Source organism: Budorcas taxicolor, chromosome 1 (assembly GCF_023091745.1).
Source record: "Budorcas taxicolor isolate Tak-1 chromosome 1, Takin1.1, whole genome shotgun sequence".
In the NCBI taxonomy this organism is placed as follows: Eukaryota; Metazoa; Chordata; class Mammalia; order Artiodactyla; family Bovidae; genus Budorcas; species Budorcas taxicolor.
Genome location: NC_068910.1, coordinates 152,139,824 through 152,161,134, shown reverse-complemented (window position 1 = coordinate 152,161,134; position 21,311 = coordinate 152,139,824). Strand labels below are relative to the sequence as shown.

Here is a 21,311-nt window from a genome sequence, read left to right as displayed (position 1 = left end):
CTGGCACCCAACCCAACCTCATCTCACCGCACCTCTCCTTTTCGCTCTCCCTCACTACACCAACCGCTGGCAGCTAGCTACGCCGAGGCTGGGCAGAGCTTTGAGAATTTTGAAGGCAGACGGAGGCGAAGCAGAAGTTAGGGGAACTGAAAAGCATTCTTGTAGCAGCATTCTCTGCCAACAAAAACTCTTCGCTCTCTGCCCTTAAGAAATATGACGTTTGGCGAAGACGCACTTCCGGTCACGGAGCCAAACAAAATCCGGGAGGGCAGGAGACCGGAAGTAACCGCCCTCGTGCCTCTCCTCCCGCCCCGTCTTAGTTTCCCAGCATGTTTTGGGAGAATGAGGCTGCTTGAGGGCTGTGGCTGAGGTGCGGCTACTGGGTGACAAGTCGGAGCCCGGACTGTGTGAGTGCCCGCTGTCTCGGCCGCGGATCGGTTCACTTTGTTCGGGTGACCTTCGTCCTGCCGGGGATAGGGGGCGGGGAGTCGTGCGCGGGGCGCTCTTTGAAGAGGCGCCGCCGCGGGTCTGCGGCAAAGGAGCGAGCCGTAGGGGTTGCGAGTGGGGCCGGCGCCCGGGTCGGGCCCGCACACCCCGCCAGGTCAGAGCCCAGGGAGTCGGGCGGCCGGGCCCGGGCAAAGGCTCGAGGGACGGGGGTGGGGTCTGGCCCCGAGCCCCGCAGGCGGGGCTCCTGCGCCTGGTGTGGAGGACGGGAAAGGCCTTTCTCCAAGGCAGGCGTTCACAACCGGCTGAACCGGGTGGTTACTCTCACCGTGCTTTCTCATGCCGCCCTTCGGTCAGTCATTTTCCGACCCCTTGGAAGTCTCAGCCTTCTTTATGGCTGCTCTGCTCCATATTACACACATGCACACGAGGATTAGACCGGTGTGTGATCGGTTTTGTTGGGTGCTTTTTATGAGAAGCTACCACCAAACATTATTTTTCTTAACTTAAATTCCTTGAAGTTCTTGTTACTTTGGCTGGAAATGTTGATACTCTTTATAAGGCTTGTCTGCTTATTTGCTGCGATGAGAACTCCTACTTTCTAAACGTTAGTATTGCTCTTTTTAAAGCTTGCCTCCGTATTTGTTGCGACGAAAATTAATTTCTAAACGTTAGTATTGCGTCAAACGTTAATATGATGTTGAAGTTTTATTTACTCACTCTACCTATCTACCTCCACCCACCTAGAGGTCCAGATTGAGAGACAGTAACTTAGTGTTGGTGAACTTGGCTTCATCTCACTCATCTTGTTCCCTGATGTAGTTAAGAGTCATATGCACTCTTACTAGCATGAAAACAAATAACCCATTCAAAAAAATGGGCAGAAGACCTGAATAGACATTGCTCCAAAGAGGACATACAGATGACCAATAGGCACATGAAAAGATGTTCAGCTTCAGTAGTTATTAGAGAAATGCAAATCAAAACTACAATGAGATATCACCTCACAGCAGTTAGAATGGCTGTCATCAAAAAATCCAAAAACAACAAATGCTGGAGAGGGTGTGGAGAGAAAAGAACCCTTCTATATTGCTTCAGTCAGTTCAGTTGCTTAGTCCTGTCCGACTCTTTGCGACCCCATGAATCACAGCATGCCAGGCCTCCCTGTCCATCACCAACTCCTGAAGTTCGCTCAAACTCACATCTATGGAGTCGGTGATGCCATCCAGCCATCTCATCCTCTGTCGTCCCCTTTTCCTCCTGCCCCCAATCCCTCCCAGCATCAGAGTCTTTTCCAATGAGTCAACTCTTTGCATGAAGTGACCAAAGTACTGGAGTTTCAGCCTATATTGCTTATGGGAATGTAATAGTCACTATGGGAATTGATAGAGTCACCATGGAGAACAGTATGGAGGTTCCTTAAAAAACTAAAAATAGAGCTACCATATGATCCAGCAATCCTACTCCTGAGCATAGATCTGCAAAAGAACATCCAAAAGGATACATGCACCCCAGTGTTCATTGCAACACTGTTTATAATAGCCAAGACATGGAGGAAACCTAAATGTCTGTCTGCAGAGGACTGGATAAAAAAGATGCAGTACATATATCACAATGGAATATTACTCATCCATTAAAAAGAATGAAATAATACCATTTGCAGCAGCATGGATGGGCCTAGAGAGTGTCATACTGAATGAAATGAGTCAGAGAAGGAGAAATAGCCTATGACATCCCTTGTATGTGGAATCTGAAAAGAGATGGTACAAATAAACTTACAAAACATAAAAAGACTCATAGAAAAGGAACTTATGGTTGCCAGGGGAAGGGATAGTTAGGGACTTTGAGAAGGTCTTGTACACACTGCTATATATAAAATGGATAATCAATGAGGACCTACTGTATAGCACATGGAACTCTGCTTCATGTTATATGCTAGCCTAGATGGGAGGAGGATTGGGAGAGAATGGATACATGTATATGTATGGCTTCCCAGGTGGTGCTAGTGGTAAAGAACTCGCCAATGCAGGAGACACCAGTCCCATTCCTGGGTCTGAAAGATCCCCTGGAGGAGGACATGGCAGTCCACTTCAGTATTCTTGCCTGGAGAATCCCATGGACAGAGTAGCCTGGCAGGCTACAGACCATGGGGTCACAAAGAGTTGGCTACGACTGAAGTGACTTAGCATACCTATGTACGGCTGAGTACCTTCAAGGTTCACCTGAAACTGCCACAACATTGTTAATTGACTATACCCCAGTTATCTTTTTGGTCTCCAAAATCACTGCAGATGGTGACTGCAGCCATGAAATTAAAAGACGCTTACTTCTTGGAAGAAAAGTTATGACCAACCTAGATAGCATATTGAAAAGCAGAGACATTATTTTGCCAACTAAGGTCTGTCTAGTCAAGGCTATGGTTTTTCCAGTGGTCATGTATGGATGTGAGAGTTGGACTGTGAAGAAAGCAGAGCACTGAAGAATTGATGCTTTTGAAGTGTGGTGTTGGAGAATACTCTTGAGAGTCCCTTGGACTGCAAGGAGATCCAACCAGTCCATGCTGAAGCAGATCAGTCCTGAGATTTCTTTGGAAGGAATGATGCTAAAACTGAAACTCCAGTACTTTGGCCACCTCATGCGAAGAGTTGACTCATTGGAAAAGACTCTGATGCTGGGAGGGATTGGGGGCAGGAGGAAAAGGGGACGACAGAGGATGAGATGGCTGGATGGCATCACCGACTCGATGGACGTGAGTTTGAGTGAACTCCGGGAGATGGTGATGGACAGGGAGGCCTGGCGTGCTGCGATTCATGGGGTCGCAAAGAATCGGACACGACTGAGCGACTGAACTAACTAACAGTACAAAATAAAAAGTTTAAAGTTTGGGGGGAAAAAATAGAGTCACATGCACTCAGAATTTGGCTAGTTTTCATCATCAGCAAAGGGAACTAAAGTAGAAATTGCAGTCAAATTTTGGGCAATAGACTTCACATATTTTAGTGGAATATTGCCCAAAAGTAGTCTTTAATTGTCTGAGTAAATCACTTCTCTCCCAAAAACAGCTACTTAAGAATATTTAGGGGGACTTCCCTGGTGGTACAGTGGCTAAGACTCCACACTCCCAATGCAGGGGGCCTGAGTTTGATTCCTGGTCAGGGAACTAGATCCCACATGCCACCATTAAGAGCTTGAATGCTGCAGCTGAAGAGCCCACAAACTATAACTAAGACCCAGCAGAGCCAAATAAATATTTTGGAAGTTTGTTTCATTGGGGAGTCAGTGTTGCTGAAAAGTGTCATTAACTCACGTGTCTTTAACTCGTACTTCTCTAACTTTTTATTTTCAGCATAATGGCAGAAACTGCTTCTCCATTGAAGCACTTCGTGCTGGCTAAGAAGACAATTACAGCAATCTTTGACCAGTTACTGGAGTTTGTTACAGAAGGATCACAGTTTGTTGAAGGTTAGTTTCTCTAAGTTTTTAAAATAATTACTTTTGAAAATATATAAAGATCCTTTATTCTTTCAACCTTGGATACAGAACACACACAGAGCATTGTGCTATATGAGATACCGTAAGAAAACCCATTTCTGCTGACCAAAGGAGGATGATTGAATTATATTAATAGCAACTAAGAAGTGTATGTGTGAGGTCCTGTTCTAAGCAGTTAATAATAGCTCGTTTAATACTTAACACTGAGGCAGATTTTAATCACACTCGTTTTAAAGATAAAGGACCTAAGGCACAGAAAAGGTAAGCAGCTTACCAAAGATCACACAGCTTGTAAATGCCCAGACTAAAAAGTCAAGTGGCCCACATTTAGCCATTATACTTATCTCACTGTCAACTCAACAGTTAAGTCAGCATCTCAGATCTGTTTAGTGAAAAGTGAGACAGGAAAGCTGTGACAAACCTAGACATTGTATTAAAAGCAGAGACATCACTTCGCCAACAAAGGTCCGAATAGTTAAAGCTATGGTTTTTCCAGTAGTCAAGTATGGATGTGAGAGTTGGACCATAAAGCCTGAGCACCAAAGAATTGATGCTTTTGAACTGTGGTGCTGGAAAAGACTCTTGAGAGTCCCTTGGAGAGCAAGGAGATCAAACCAGTCAGCTCTAAGGGAAATCAACCCTGAATAGTCATTAGAAGGATTGATGCTAAAGCTGAAACTCTGATACTTTGGCCACCTGATGCAAAGAGCCAGCTCAGTGGAGTTGGCTGAAGCTTCAATACTTTGGCCACCTGATGCTGGGAAAGATTGAAGGCAGAAGGAGAAGAGGATGGCAGAGGATGAGATGGTTAGATAGCATCGCCGACTCAATGGATATGAATTTGAGCATAGTGAAGGACAGGGAAGCCTGGCATGCTGTGGTCCATGGCATCACAAAGAGTCAGACAGAGTTTAGTGACTGAACAACCATTACCTATTCAGACCTCACTCTTAGCATGTGAATCCCTCTTCTCAGTTCAAGATTTGAAGCTCCTGTCAGAATGAAATTATAATTGGTGGATATTAGGTTCTAGTTACTCTGTTCAGAAATGCGTTTTGGTCTTAGGTGGGTACTTTGTATTAGATGAATAGTAAATACCCTTTGGGGTCTTTCCTGGTAGTCCAGTGGCTAAGACTCTGTCTCAATGCAGAGGACCTGGGTTCAAATCCTGGTCAGGGAACTAGATCCTACATGCTGCAACTAAGACATGGTACAACCAAATAAACATTTTAAAAATAAATAAATACCCTTTTGACTGGACCTCTGTAATTTTTAATAATCTTGTAAATTCTGAGCAGTATTCTTAATGACCCATTGCAACAAGGCATACACCATTTACCAAATATTCAGATACCATGCTATTTTTATTTTCAAATTTCATGTTAATATAGAACAAAACTGAAATGTATGTACATCTTAAGTATTCTGTTTTCTAATTATTGGAGTGGGTTGCCATTTCCTACTCCAGGGATCTTTCCAACCCAGAAATCAAACCCAGGTCTCCTACACTGCAGGCAGATTCTTTACTGACTGAGCTACAAGGGAAGCCCTATAATTAACTTAATATTCATCTGTATTATTTTGTCTAACACCATTTTAATTTCACAGCAACATATAAGAATCCAGAACTTGACCAAGTAGCTACGGAGGATGATCTGATAGAAATACAGAGGTATAGAAACAAGCTTTCCATCATTGGTGAGGTGCTGTCTCGGAGACACATGAAGGTGGCATTTTTTGGCAGGTAATTCTTTACTATTCCTCTCAAGGATAGTTTGCAGCTTTGTTTTTGATGTTTCAGCAAGGGTATTCCTTCTGCTCCTGTTTACAGCAGTTTCTGCTAATATTAAATGTTAAAGCTATTAGCATGTAAAAGAATTTGTTCATTTTAGTTCCTGGTATAAAATAAAGCTTTATGAAAGTCATTTCTTTTTTAAGGGTGCTCATCTCTAAGAATTGGCTTCTTAGCCAATTATAAGAATAGAAAAACAGATAAGTATAATTTGTGACTCACTCTTTTAAGTTTCTATTGATTATCAGGTGTGTCTTCCAAAAAGATTTTCAGCCCCATGATTCCCAGAGGAAGAATAAGACATGCCATGCCTTAAAGAAATTCTGGAGTAAAAAGAATGGTTTCTGCCCCAGCTCATACATTAATTTAGGGACCATTTGTTAACTGTCTATGTACCAGTCACTCTGTTATGCACTAGAGATGCAAAGACAAATGACAAGGCCCATACTTGGTTGTTCAGATATCATGTGTTGTGTATCAGTGGAGGAATTTATTTACTCATTAAGCTAATCTCGTAGGCCTTCTAAGCTATTTCCCATCTTAGGGCTTTAGTGCTTGGTGGTAGCCTATGTATAGAATTCTCTGTGTCTTGTTCAGTGTCTGACGCCTTTGCATTTTTTAAGCTCATTCTAAATGATACTATAGAAACCTTTCCAGATCAAGCTATCTAAGGTATTCCTTTTCAGTTATTCTCTACTAAACCACCTTGTTTATGTCCTTGAAAACTTTTCTTCAAGCTCTGTTTCTGTTTGTCTTTTGTTTTATTTATTTGGTTTACCCGCTTGACCTTATGCAGAGTCTAGTATGAAGTAAGGAGAAGGCAATGGCATCCCACTCCGGTACTCTTGCCTGGAAAATCCCATGGATGGAGGAGCCTGGTAGGCTGCAGTCCATGGGGTCGCTAAGAGTCGGACACGACTGAGCGACTTCACTTTCGCTTTTCACTTTGATGCATTGGAGAAGGAAATGGCAACCCACTCCAGTGTTCTTGCCTGGAGAATCCCAGGGACAGCGGAGCCTGCTGGGCTGCCGTCTCTGGGGTCGCACAGAGTCAGACATGACTGAAGCGACACAGCAGCAGCAACAGCAGTATGAAGTAAGTCCATGAAAGAGATCCTACCTCAGGTTAGGGTGGAGTAGGAGTCAGAGTAGGAGGGAAGAGGCTTGTTGGGGAAGTGATGACTCAGTTGTCCTACTTGAGAAGAAGAAATAGGAATGGGTTTTGCATGTGAAGAAGGTCCCGCCCAGATTTTTGGGATATTAGACAACACCTTGTGATGGGAATCAAAAAGCAAGAAAGATAAAAAGGGTAAGGGAGGATAGCTTTATGGGAGTAGGATTTGTTTTCCTCCATTTTATTTTTCTGAAATGTACATTGCTAATAGTTATGTAAATCAAGTTGTCAACTTTTTCATAAAAAATGGAAGCTGATGAAATTTTTGTACAAAATTTGCATTCTAAAAAAGTTGGCCTTTGACCCAGTGAAAGAACAAAATTTTTATCATTATGTTTTGTCATGATTTTGTGTATTCATTCTTCAGGACAAGCAGTGGGAAGAGTTCTGTTATCAATGCCATGTTGTGGGATAAAGTCCTCCCTAGTGGGATTGGCCATACAACCAATTGCTTCCTGAGTGTTGAAGGAACCGATGGAGATAAAGCCTATCTCATGACCGAAGGGTCAGATGAAAAAAAGAGTGTGAAGGTATACTGTTTGACCTTTAGTAGCATAATGCACCTGAAATAATGTCCTTAACTTGTTCTTTTGGAAAGCCTTTTTACAAGATGTCTGCATTCCTAGAGATGGAAGAACCATTAGTATTTCTCTTCATAGCTTTTACTTTTTTTTTTTTAAAAATTATTTTCTTTTCTTTTTAAATTTTTAATAATTGGTTTTGCCATACATTGACATGAATCCACCACGGGTGTACATGCGATCCCAAACATGAACCCCCCTCCCACCTCCCTCCCCACAACATCCCTCTGGGTCATCCCTGTGCACCAGCCCCAAGCATGCTGTATCCTGCGTTGGACATAGACTGGTGATTCGATTCTTACATGATAGTATACATGTTTCAATGCCATTCTCCCAGATCATCCCACCCTCTCCCTCTCTGAGTCCAAAAGTGCGCTATACACATCTGTGTCTTTTTTGCTGTCTTGCATACAGGGTCATAGCTTTTAAAACCATCAGTAATATTTTGGATTTCCTAAAGTACTTTTGCTTCAGAGCTAAATTCTTAGAAGAATCAAACCTGTCCTTAACTTAAAATGAAGATAAATTAGAATGAAAAGTTTATAAAAATTTTAAAGTGCTGTTCCCAGTGAAAAGAACATTACTGAAGTGTGTCATTGCTGTTTAATCACAAATCTTGTCTTTCTAAACAAAACTTTGTTTAAAAAATTGGGCTCTGGAATCTGTTTTTGACCCAAATCTGTGTCTTTAGAAACTGTTTTTGCCTTTGGAATATTTGTTAAGCTAATTCATGTTTAAATGCTATACTTTATCAGATAAAGGCCAGTGGTAGTTCCCTGCTGCTGCGGCTGCTAAGTCACTTCAGTTGTGTCTGACTCTGTGTGATCCCATAGACAGCAGCCCACCAGGCTCCCCCATCCCTGGGATTCTCCAGGCAAGAATACTGGAGTGGGTTGCCATTTCCTTCTCCAGTGCATGAAAGTGAAAAGTGATAGTGAAATCACTCAGTTGTCTCCAACTCTTAGCGACCCCATGGAATGCAGCCCACAAGGCTCCTCCCTCCATGGGATTTTCCAGGCAAGAGTACTGGAGTGGGGTGCCATTGCCTTCTCCGGTAGTTCCCTACCTTGTATAAATTTCTTAAGGAATTCAGTGGCACTAGGTTTTTTCAGCCAAAACAAAGAAAAAACAATTAGGATGCAAGGTGTTTGCTTTGGTATGAAAGCAGGTGGAAAAGGCACTGTTTCTCATTATATTCACTTCAGTCATAAGAGCTTTCCCACAAATACAGAAGTTCAGTATGTGAAGATCCATGCCATTTTAGTTTTGACTAAACTCTAGGCAAATTCATAGGTCTAGTCATCCTCCTGTGAGTTTGCTGTTTGATCACAGCAGGTAACTCAATCGGTCTAATACCCTTCAGTATTTATTTATGAACAATAAATGAGATGATATTTATGAAAATATTCAAACTTTTAAGCCATACAGAGGAGTCACAAGTTTGTAATTCTATCAGAAAGTTTATAAAAGGAAGCAAAAAAAACACTACCTATCATTGTCACTGTGGAAATTGACTTCAACCCTGATCAGGGCTACTGTGGCCATTTGATAATAGATGTTTCCCTTTTAAAGTTTCATGTAAATTGCAAAAGAATCATAGAGGTATGTGTGCTGATGCCCTTTCCTTGATTATTAATTTTGTCTTAAGCCCTTTGAGCTCAATTGTATGTTTAATTTAACACATACATGAAAGATAATAAACGAATGTATATCAGAAGTCATCTTGAGGAGTAGAAATATTTTAGGGAGCTTAAACGGAAAGAGAGGCCATCAGTCAGTTCAGTTCAATTGCTCAGTCGTGTCTGACTCTTTGTGACCCCCTGGACTGCAGCACACCACGCTTCCCTGCCTATCTCCAACTCCTGGAGTTTACTCAAACTCATGTTCATTGAGTCAGTGATGCCATCCAACGATCTCATTCCCTGTCGTCCCCTTCTCCTCCTGCCTTCAATCTTTGCCAGCATCGGGGTCTTTTCAAATGAGTCAGTTCTTCCCATCACGTGGCCAAAGTATTGGAGTTTCAGCTTCAGCATCAGTCCTTCCAAAGAATATTCAGGACTGATTTCCTTTAGGATGGACTGGTTGGATCTCCTTGGAGTACAAGGGACTCTCAAAAGTCTTCTCCAGCACCACAGTTCAAAAGCATCAATTCTTCTGCGCTCAGCTTTCTTTACAGTCCAAGTCTCACATCCATACATGGCTACTGGAAAAACCATAGCTTTGACTAGACAGACCTTTGTTGGCAAAGTAATGTCTCTGCTTTTTAGTATGCTGTCTAGGTTGGTCATAGCTTTTCTTCCAAGGAGCAAATGTCTTTTAAGTTCATGGCTGCAGTCACCATCTGCAGTGATTTTGGAGCCCCCCAAAATAACTTCCCTGGTAGACTTCCCTGGTGTCTCTGATGGTAAAACATCTGCCTACAATGCCAGAGACCCGGGTCAATCCCTGGGTCAGGAAGATCTCCTGGGGAAGGAAATGGCAACCCACTCCAGTATTCTTGCCTGGAAAATCCCATGGACAGAGGAACCTGGTAGGGCTACAGTCCATGGGGTCGTAAAGAGTCGGACACCACTGAGTGACTTCACTTTCCTTTCCTTTTTGATAAATAAAGTCTGTCACTGTTTTCACTGTTTCCCCATCTATTTGCTATGAAGTGATGGGACCAGATGCCATGATCTTAGTTTTCTGAATGTTGAGTTTTAAGCCAACGTTTTCACTCTCCTTTTTCACTTTCATCACAAGGCTCTTTAGTTCTTCTTCACTTTCTGCCATAAGGGTGGTGTCATCTTCATATCTGAGGTTATTGATATTTCTCCTGGCAGTCTTGATTCCAGCTTGTGCTTCATCCAGCCCAGCGAGTGGACATAGTCATTAACTTTAAAGCATGCTTGTGTGAATACTGCCTAGTGACATTCCTTTACCCGCACCCACCCCCCCAATTAGTAAGCAATAAATTCATTTCATAAGAGTCAGGAAATACAATTAGAAAAAAAAAGAAACTCCACAACTCACACACTTCCAAAATCAGTGGAAATACTTTGGTATAGAGTGAAATTGGTGTTTCTCTGTAGTTTTAAAAGAAAATGGTTTTATATGCTATTTTCTGATTTGCTTTTTTTCCCTTAATATATTATAGATTTTTTTTCATACATACAGTTTAATCAAGTTCAGGTGTTGCATAGCATGCCATTTGTTGGGGCATTTAGAATGTTTCCAGCCCACGTTGTTTGGCACGATGGTATGAGTCAACTGTTTTCATGGCTGTTATTTTTTTCCTACTTGGTAATTTTAAGCCTCAGGTTTTTCAAGATTTCCCCAGATGGTTTTATTTCAAATTATATAAAGTTCTACTTTTTCTACATGTTTTGCAAAAATAAGCTTAGCAAGTCCTAATATTTAAAACTTTTCTTGTATTTTGTTACAAGTAGTTTTTTTTCTTCTTCCCTTCCCTCTTTAGACAGTTAATCAGCTGGCCCACGCCCTTCATATGGACAAAGACTTGAAAGCTGGGTGTCTTGTGCATGTGTTTTGGCCAAAGGCAAAATGTGCCCTCTTGAGAGATGACCTGGTTTTAGTAGACAGGTAAAATTACATATGAAGTGTTTTCTCATTGTTAAAGTTTTGTTTAATAGAAATGCTGCTTGCGTGTAGAAAGCATTACATAAAAATTTTTAATTTTTGTGCTGCTTTTTTCTGCTTTGCTAGATTGTAACAGAACATTTAAGGTATTATTTTTTATTTTGTTTCTTAATGGTTACATGAAAGTGCTGATTTACCAGTATGATTCTAGTACAGGAAATTTCAAGAACTGACCACTTTTTTCACCAGATTGACTTTGTAGTTTGGATAATGAGCTGGGCCTTAGAGACTGTCTGATTCTAGATATGTTGATTATTGTGGTTTAGTTGCTGAGTTGTGTCCAACTCTTGACTCCATGGACTGTAGCCCACCAGGCTTCTCTGTCCATGGGATTTCCCAGGCAAGAATGCTGTAGTGAGTTGCCATTTCTTTCTTTGGGGGATCTTCTTGACCCAGGGATCAAACCAACATCCTTGGGAGCCCAGATATCTTTGATAGATAACTCTAACCAGTTATTGTTTTTAATCAGTAATCATTCTTGAGACCTAGCTTCCCAAAATAACTGCTGGACAGTTCATACAGCTTTTTGTTGTTCAAGAATTAATCAGATGCTTTTGTAATTTATTCCTAGCTCTTCTGTTTAACCTGCATTTGATACATTCTTTAAAAATCATCCTACTACATTGCTTCTTAATAAAACGGTAATGTGTGTCCCTTTAGCAGAGTCCTTAACCAAAAAAAAAGTAGTTAAATGATTTTTTAAAAATTGTGGTATGCTCTTTTAAGTTAAAATTTCAGTGTTTTATGGAACTTTATTTTTAATTTGATGAGGGCCTTCCCTTTTGATTGAAAGAGTATTTCAAGTAATCAACAGAAATAGCTTAGATGAGAGAAAAGGTACTTGGGAGAGAAAAACATTGAGTTTATTTTTTTATGTTTTAATTTTTTAAATAATTAATTTTTGGCCATACCATGTGTTATATGGCATCTTAGTGCCTCAACCAGGGATTGAACTTACACCCCCTAACCATTGAACTACCAGAGAAATCGCCTAAAAACATTTAGTTTAGATATAATAGTTTTAATTTTTCTTTGACTTCATGACCAGACTGTATCCATGACCCCAACCTGTTTATCTTGCCAGCTGGTCACAGGATACATCAAGCCAATGTATGTACAGTTGGACTATACTTTTATAGTATAAATTGTGTATTAGCCTCATTTTTTTTTCTAGTGCTTATTTTCAGCCTCCTAAAGCATAAAATTTTTTTTTATTAGTATATAATTGCTTTATAATGCCGTGTTAGTTTCTGCTGTACAATGAAGTGAATCAGCTATATGTGTGCATATGTCCCCTCCCTTAGGCCTCCCAGACCTCCCTCCACCCCACCCGTCTAGGTCATCACAGACCACCAAACAGGACTTCCTGTGCTTCATAGCGGGTTCCCACTAGCTATCTATTTTAACACATATATCAGTCTTACTCTCCCTGAGAAAACCATAATTTAAAAGGACACATGTACCCCAGTGTTCATTGCAGCATTACTTAAAGTAGTCAGGACAAGGACACAACCTAAATATCTAATGACAGATTAATGGATAAAGAAGTGGCACATATATACAGTGAAATATTACTCAGCCATTGTGGAGATGCGGATGGATCTAGAGAGTCTGACACACAGAGTAGAGTAGGTCAGAAAGAGAACAACAAATACTGTATATTAAAGCATAAAGATCTTAAATATTCCTCACGTTACTTGTTTCGTCAAAAATCATGAAGTTTTCTCTCTTTAATAAATAAACATTTTTAACATTTGTTTAGTTGTCAGTTGGATAGGTTCTGGGAGTTGTCAGCAGAACAGAAATATATAGCGTACAATTCTCAACTTTCCACAACTGCTCTCTGATAGGTGAGAAAGTAATTTAAATCTCCTAGGCCTCAGACTGATAACTAGTAGAAATCCTATCCTTTAGACTTCAACTAATTCTTAAAAGTTAAAAAAAATTATCTCTCTGTAATCTAAATTTTCTTTTTAAAGAATGTATAGGGACTTCCTTGGAGGTCCAATGGTGGTTAAGAATCTGCGCTTCTGTGCAGGGGGTGTGAGTTCATCCCTGATTAGGGAACTGGGGATTTCATATCCTACATGCTGTGCAACATGGCAAAAAGAAAAAATATATAGGTACATATATATATATATATAAAGTATAATTCTTATTTTATTCCCATTAGTCCGGGCACAGATGTCACTACAGAGCTGGATAGCTGGATTGATAAGTTTTGCTTAGATGCTGATGTCTTCGTTTTGGTTGCAAATTCCGAATCGACTCTAATGAACACGGTAGGATCTAATCATTATTTTGTTTGAGTGATAGAATATGAAGTAATATCCTTTCTGATTATGAAAAGTAAGGTAAATCCAAATCATACATTAGAAGGAAGCTGTAATATCACGGGTGAATGAAGGGGTTTGCATTTCTGTGGGACTAGAAGGACTGATGTTGGATTGATGGTTCTAGCTTGTAGTGAGTATTTGAGTCCAAGGTGTGTTGTTGACATTCACTGTAGTTATTTGCAGGTTTCTAAAGGAGCAGACACCAGAATTGTTAAGCTGTTGACTTAAGTATTTTAAATAAGATATAACACTCCCACCTTACCTCCCTGTCTGGCAGGCAAAGCTTTTTTCATATTTTGAGTTTTGTCAACTTTCTCACAAAGGTTTACCTGTGTACACCGTAGATTTCCACTTACCTGTGTACACTCTAAGCTGCTGTTAAACACAGAAGAGTATTTATCCAGGATGTCTAGAACCAGACATATCTCAAATAAACTTTCCAGAGTTTTTATATCTACTATCCAAAGCTATAGTGAAGCATATAAATGGCTAAACACTATTAAAACCTAGGTGTTACCACCAAGTCCTGTTTTGTCACTGTGTTGTCAGTGTTTATGTGGCCCGACTGTATCATAAACCCTGTTGCTCTGACAGCACTGACAGCTGTTTACAACCTGATGGTATAAAAAAGAGGTAAATGTTTAAAATCTGGTTTAGAGTAACTCCATTCTTGAGGTGTCAGATAAACAAACTTTGATATACATCTTGACTTTGGTACCTTTGTTTATGTTATTCTTGGCTCACAATTCTTTCCCCTCTCAATTTTCCATCCTTCAAAAAGCCATTATCGGTACCATCAAGCCCATCTTTATCACCACTTCCTCCTTTATAGATCATTTCTTAATTTTAGTTGGATTTTATAGCATTTATGGCACATAGCTTTTATTGTTTATTATGATACGTGTGTTTTACATTAATTTACTTAGTCTAAATCTTTAAGAAGATTTGAGGTAGATTTTTAAATATACTATCATATCTAGCAGTATCTTATGTCCTGCATGTAGTAGAAACAGATAAATATTTGTTCAATTGAATTTCAATGAAGACTCATGAGAGAAGCAGGAAAACCTTAACTTTTGCTTTCTTATATTTTAATTTTGTCATCTCTAGAAGTTTAATGTTCTGAGTGCTTTGGGATCTTTTATCTCTGTGGGTGTTCTGGGTGTTCTCACTGTTGTTAAATGGTTCAAACTTTTAGATTCAAATAAGGTTTCACGTATAAATATAGAAATAAAGTAGCTTTAAAAGTGAACATACTGTTGGGTATTGGATGTTTTTCAGGAAAAACAGTTTTTTCACAAGGTAAATGAGCGACTTTCCAAGCCTAATATTTTTATCCTGAATAATCGTTGGGATGCCTCTGCATCAGAGCCAGAATATATGGACGATGTGAGTTACATTTTTTTCCCTCAAGTTTTGAAATATAGTAATGTACATTGGTATCTGAGAAAACAATACACATCATAGAGTAGAACATCATAAGCAGCTGTTCTCTTACTTGAGAAAAGAATATAGTTGTACAAAACCTGAAGTGGATATGTGCTAAGTAGACAGAATATTAAGCTACTTTGAAATAAAGTTGTATTATGACAGTACTGTCAAATCATTTTAGATCTTGAAACATCCTTTTTAATTCTCTGTTTAAGTATAACATAACAGAAAAGTGTACAAATCATTGGTGTCCAGCTCAGTGAATTTTATGAATTTAATACCTTTGTAAGGGTCCAGGTCAAGAAGCAGAACATTCCAGCACCCCAGTATCCTGCATTTCTAGCCTCTACCCTCCTACCAAAGGATAACCACTTGTGTCTCTGATAGCCTAAATTAATTTTTTGGGTTGTTCAACTTTGTGTAATGGAACCACGTAATATCCACTTCTGTGTCAGGTTTCTTTTGTTCAGCATTAAATGTGTGACGTACATCCATTCTTTGGTGCATAGATGAAGTACATTCTCATTATGGTATATAGTCTTTCATCCTATGAATAACAGTCGATCTCTTCATTCTGCTAGTGATGGGCATTTGGGTAAATTTCCTTCTTTTAGCTATTACGAATAATGCTGCTGGGCATATTCTTGTGTATGTCTTTTTATTGCACACTGGTATATATGTCTCTTGGATATATACCAGTGGTTCTCGCTGTGAGGGGTTTGTGTGCTACTGGCATCTAGTGGGGAGAAGCTTGCAATGCTGTTAAACAACCTGTAACAGAGAATAGCTCTTGCCCCCAGACCAGATTTATCCAACTCACAGTGTCAGTAACGCAGGAATCAGTAATCCATGGGTATAGACTGAGGAGTAGAATTCCTGGATTATAGGTAAAGAAAATGCTATTTTAATAAATGCAGCCCAAGAGCTTTTTGAAGTGCTCATATAGGTTTATATTTCCATCACCACATTGAGAGTGGTGCTTGATTTGTGTCATTGCCAGTGCTTGGTGTTTTTTGCTTTTAGTTTCTCATTTTAGTCATGCTGGTGGTTTTAGAAACTTTTTAGAAAGGATGAAGAATCTGGCATTTAGTGTACAAGTAATATTTAATTTGCTTGATGGTATTTCTGATCTTAATAGTAGTATGTATTTATTATTTTTTTAAGAAAACTTATGGAGAATTCTTTGGCAGTCCAGTGGGTAGAATTCCATGCTTCCATTGCAGGGGACATGGGTTCAGTCCTTGGTTAGGGAACTAAGATCCCACAAGCCACATGGCCTGATCAAAAACAAACAAACAAAAGAACTTTAGAAAATACATTAAAAAAATAAAATTTATACTGTCCCATCACTATTCACATGTTAGATTATTTGCTTTCATTCTTCCCCTGACCCCCCCAAATTGAAATTTTGCTTAATGTGAAACCTTATATCCTGTTACTAACTCGTTTTATGATCATACTCTTTCAAATCAAGCTCTCATTTAATCATCAGAGAATCAGAAGATAGCACCCACAGATTGTTCTTCTCCATGCCTCTTTAATTTTATTAAGTCTTAACATGGAGATCTCTTATCATAGCTATAATGTTAAATGCTGGTACTAAACCCTAACTAACTTCTAATCCTTATTCCTAATTTAGATACCCAAGTGCTAATCTTAAACTTAATGTCACAGCTCTAATCCATAGCTAATATATTCTCCCAAATTTTAATTCCCAGTGTTTTTTGGAAGAAAAATATACCGTTTATGCTCTGATTCCAAAATAAAACTAACTTCATTATAGCAAATTGATTGCAGCACTTATTTTCTAATTTTAAAGGTATTAATAGCTTCATGGTAGAAAATTTAGAAAATAAAATCCTAAGGAAGAAAGTAAATTGCCGCCCATTTTAGTGAGGGTTGCCTGTATGCCACTTATGAATTATATAAATATGTGTACACATCATATATCCTTAATACAGAATTAAGAACCTTTCCCTGTGCCATTAAGTACTAGTATTTGCTACAATATATTTCTTAATGGTTGTGTAGTATTTGATCGTCCATCAGAATTTTAAATTAAATGTTCAAGGAAGAATCATTAAGAGGAAGATTTCCTATCAGCAAGTATCAGACTTCATTTATTAGAATTTTTAGATTTATTTGTTAATTATAAGGCAAAACTAACAAAACATTGTAAAGCAGCTATAGTCCAATTTTTTAAAAAGTAGGTGAAAAAAAATTGTTATAAAAAAACGTATAAGGCAACTGTTACTACATAGTATAGTAATCAGTTCAGTTCAGTTGCTCAGTCGTGTCTGACTCTTTGTGACCCCGTGAACCGCAGCATGCCAGGCCTCCCTGTCCATCACCAACTCCTGGAGTCCACCCAAAACCATGTCCATTGTGTCGGTGATGCCATCCTTAATATCACTATAAATGGAGTTAGTATAGGCCTGTAACTCACATTTGTTTAGTTATTACAATTCTTTTAATACCCTCTTTTTTTGCTAGGTACGCAGACAGCACATGGAAAGATGCCTGCATTTTTTGGTGGAGGAGCTCAGAGTTGTGGATCCTTTAGAAGCACGCAATCGTATCTTTTTTGTTTCTGCAAAGGAAGTTCTTAGTGCTAGAAAGCAGAAAGCACAGGGGATGCCAGAAGGTGGTACGTATTCATCCTAGATTTCCTTTTGAAATGTAAATGTAGATTATAAAAGTAGCATGCAGATGTCTTATCTTGTTATATACCAGGTTTTAAACCTCTTCGCCTAAATATTACAGGTGGGGCACTTGCAGAAGGATTTCAGGCAAGATTACAAGAGTTTCAGAATTTTGAACAAATCTTTGAGGTAGGAGTTTTGTGAATGTATTGACTAATATAAAACTAGCATTGGTTGGAAAGTGAGCATAATCTTCTGTTTTCATTACCTGTCCTTGTTAATAACCTTTGGTGTTATTTAGTGTAGTTTCTGACAGAGCAAGTGAAGCAAGGAAAGTTTGAAGAAAGAACGTCCCTGCAAAATGGATGATCTGTAAGAATGGAGAATTAAAGATTGTAATTTCTTATTCTTTTTTTTAAATGTGTTTGTATCTAAATGAGACATATTTTCTAATATTGTGTTGTGTGGTGAATATAATACTCTATATTCAGTAGTTAGGGACAAGGTTAAAGAAATGTAATTGCTGTTGGAATGGGTAATAGAGCAAAATGAAGATCTCTTTTCTTTTGATAGAACAAAGTTAACACCATTTGACAAAAGTTAATTACATTTCTCAACTGTATTGCCACCTGTTAATTCTCCATGTTTTATGCCAAATGTGCTGAATAAACCAAACGGATGCAAAAATAATTAAGATACAGGTCCTATACTTTAGGGGAATCTAAGCTACTGAGGTGCAGGAATAACTAATGTGTGTGCTAGTGGAGAGAGAAGATCCTGTTATATTTTGGTATAGGTGTTTTATTCAGAGACCTTAAAACATCCTAGATTGAAAAATACTTCAGCTGTTAATCTTCTTGGCTCTAATTTAGCTCTATCTAGTTGTATTTATTAGATTACATATCTCCTCACCCCCAAATGAACACAAATACTCAGAACTGAAAAAACTTCCATCTGTAATTCTTCCTTATAAGTAGTAACTATTATAATACTAAGGACATAAATATTGAATGTACTTGGCAGAATTTTTTAAATTAATCATTTGCTCACTATCCCCTACTTTTAATTTGGTGAGAAGAAAAAAGACCATTAGGTAGACAAAGACAAAATGTTTAAGACAGCATACTCTGTTCCCTTGGTAAGGTGTTTCTGATTCTTTAGAGGTCCTTGGAATATCAACAGGTGTTTTGTCAAGTTAAGCAGTAGGATACATGATATCCCAGTTAATTAAAGGTCATTTTTATATTCTTGCCCTTTTCTTGCCTAAGAGATTTAATCCTCTACCCACTGTTATCAGGAACAGTCATTTCATCCATGGGAAAAATATTGGAGAGAGTATCTTTTGTTGTTTCCCTCATCTTTTCTTATTTATTGAGCTTTTCTTTCTTTGTCTGTATGTGTTTATCTTTGATTTCTCCTACCAAATCATGTACTGTTCAGTTATACACTCATACCTCTTTCATATTGGTTCCTGGTACAGCTTTTGCTTTCCCAGAATATCTCCTTGAAGAGGTGGGAATGAGAAGAATAAAAGATGTGCTGTAGAGCACTGGTCCCCAAACCTGGCTGGTGATGAGAAACACACGAGGTACTTTAGAGACCTGCAGGCTCCTGACCTATCCCAGAGACTTAATCCAGTAGGGCTAGGACGGACCTAGGAATCTCTTAAATGTTTAAACCTCCCCAAGTGATTGCAATAATCAGGAAGAGTTGGGAACTGTTCTTTCTAATGTTTTTAGAAGAAACTTGGTATTTCACTTTTTAATTTTAAAAGTTCTTTTGAGAATCTAAAAATTATGTTTGGAAAAAACTATTTATGAGCAAGAACTTTTCCATGAAGTTTTAGAGAATGTTAGGCTTTAGAGTTTGAAATTTTTGTTTAAAGTGATGATAGATACAAAATGAGAATTAGCTAAAAGTGATTTGAATTTACCTAAAGAAATAGTCATATGGGCAAACAATTTTGTCTTGATGCCCAAACCTTTTTTTGGTAATTACATTGACAGTTCTTTTCAACTGTTGGCCAAAGCTCAAATTTGTTACCTTTAAAATTAATTTTGATAATTTATGATTTCTTATAAATTGATACATTGCTGAGAATTTATAATTTAGTATAAAATTGTTTATTTAAAAATTTCTGTATTCCTTGTCTATATCTGTCTATGTACCTATATATAGATATATCATTAGATAAAGTATATAAGAAATATATATATTTTAATCTTAATTGAGATTTGTCAATGATTTTATTGCTTTGCTGTATCCTCTAAAGATTAATTGAATAATTTATCAGATTCTAAATAGCATTTTTTGGTTGTTAGTCATTCAGTTCAACTAATGTTTACAGAAAGTTTTTTTCTGCTTTGATTATAAAAGTGGAATGAATTTGTGAGTGTAGCTTTGGATGTCTTCCATGGCTTTCAGTATCCAGATTTCGTTGTTGATTAATTTTTAATTATAGTTTTTGGCATTTCCTACTCAATACAGGAGTTATTAAAATTCAGGTATTTTGATTCTTCCCATATGACTTTTCTTGATTTTTTTTTTTAACGTTATGATGACAACATGTGGCCTTAAATGCCCATTTTCTGTTTTCAGAATTGACTTCTGTTTGTGTGTGTAGTCTTACAATTTTTGTGAAAAGAAAAACTGTACCAAGTTCATCATTTTATCAAACAATCTGATCTTTACCATAGAACTCTTGAGATTCATTTGATTTAGAAGAAGCTGAAAGGTATATGGTATCTTGGTGTTCTTTCTTCCACTTCTGTCAGTTTGAAATATTTCCAAGTAACACGTTTGGAGTGGTAAATAGCATGTTATTGGGTATTTGGGGTCTTTTATTAAGAAGACTTGACAAATTTGTTTTATGTTTAATTACACATAAATATTAATACTTATAAATTTGTAACTACATCTGACTAGTTGTAAGCTATTTTCTTTGGATGTAAGTAGAAAATCAGAAGATCTTAACTGAAATGTGATTATTGTTTTGCTTCTAATTTAATAAGTTTTCAAGCAGCCTCTGGCATATTCTGACAAGATGGAAATCATCTGGTGTAGTATTTTAAACTTCACCTTATGAAAGCAGAGTTCCTGATGAAATAAGTCTGGGTACTATTTGCAGGCTATATGTGACCTCCATGGAGATTCATAAGTACGTTAGTGTATATAGGACTCTGAGAAATGGTTCAGTAAAGAAACTTTATTTAAATTAGCATTTCCTGTACTTCATTTGGAATAGAGTATTCCTTTTGTAGTTGACTTTTGATATTTTTCTAATCAGAACATCAGTGTGGTATACTTTTTAATTAGAAAACAATTGCCTGTTTTCTTCTTCCTACATATTCACTACTGTATATTTTTGAATCAAGGAATGACTTGTAATAACTTAGAGATTTTTCCTTTTTGTCTAGTCTAGCTCTAATACTGTGCTGTTATCTACAAATTTGGGGTCTTCATTGCTGATATCTAGATCTGCTTCATCGAGGAACATAGAATTTCTTTTAACTTTTTTTCTTTTAAAACTATTCTTTTTCTTTTATTATAGTTTTGTAAAGGTTAATTTGGCAATTAATGAGACAGTTATTTAAAGTAAAATCAAAGCTTTGTTTTGGTCATTAAAAAGTAAGCAGTTGATATTATGGTTGATATTATGTAGTTTTAGTGGCTTTTGCTCTGGCATGTACATAACAGTAATACTCTTAACTTCCTAACACTAATCTTTTCAAGGTTAATGATAATTGAGAAACTTATAAATGAGCTTGATGATGAGCAAAA

The 21,311-nt window shown here is 38.0% G+C and overlaps 1 protein-coding gene across 2 annotated transcripts in view; it reads left to right on the top strand.

Annotated features, from left to right (window-relative positions):
- The first annotated feature begins 337 nt into the window (after positions 1-337).
- The window catches only part of MFN1 (mitofusin 1), a 35,322-nt gene continuing 14,348 nt past the window's right edge, over positions 338-21,311 (top strand). The window contains exons 1-9 of one of the 2 annotated variants that reach the window (XM_052635829.1): positions 338-407; positions 3,791-3,906; positions 5,545-5,680; positions 7,270-7,432; positions 10,941-11,065; positions 13,296-13,404; positions 14,740-14,847; positions 17,383-17,536; positions 17,653-17,720. In XM_052635829.1, the coding sequence (XP_052491789.1) occupies positions 3,795-3,906; positions 5,545-5,680; positions 7,270-7,432; positions 10,941-11,065; positions 13,296-13,404; positions 14,740-14,847; positions 17,383-17,536; positions 17,653-17,720 (975 nt within the window). In that variant the 5' untranslated portion in view covers positions 338-407; positions 3,791-3,794. Of the gene's footprint in view, positions 408-3,790; positions 3,907-5,544; positions 5,681-7,269; positions 7,433-10,940; positions 11,066-13,295; positions 13,405-14,739; positions 14,848-17,382; positions 17,537-17,652; positions 17,721-21,311 lie in introns of those variants that run through there. The other variant, XM_052635835.1, reaches the window with a different exon arrangement.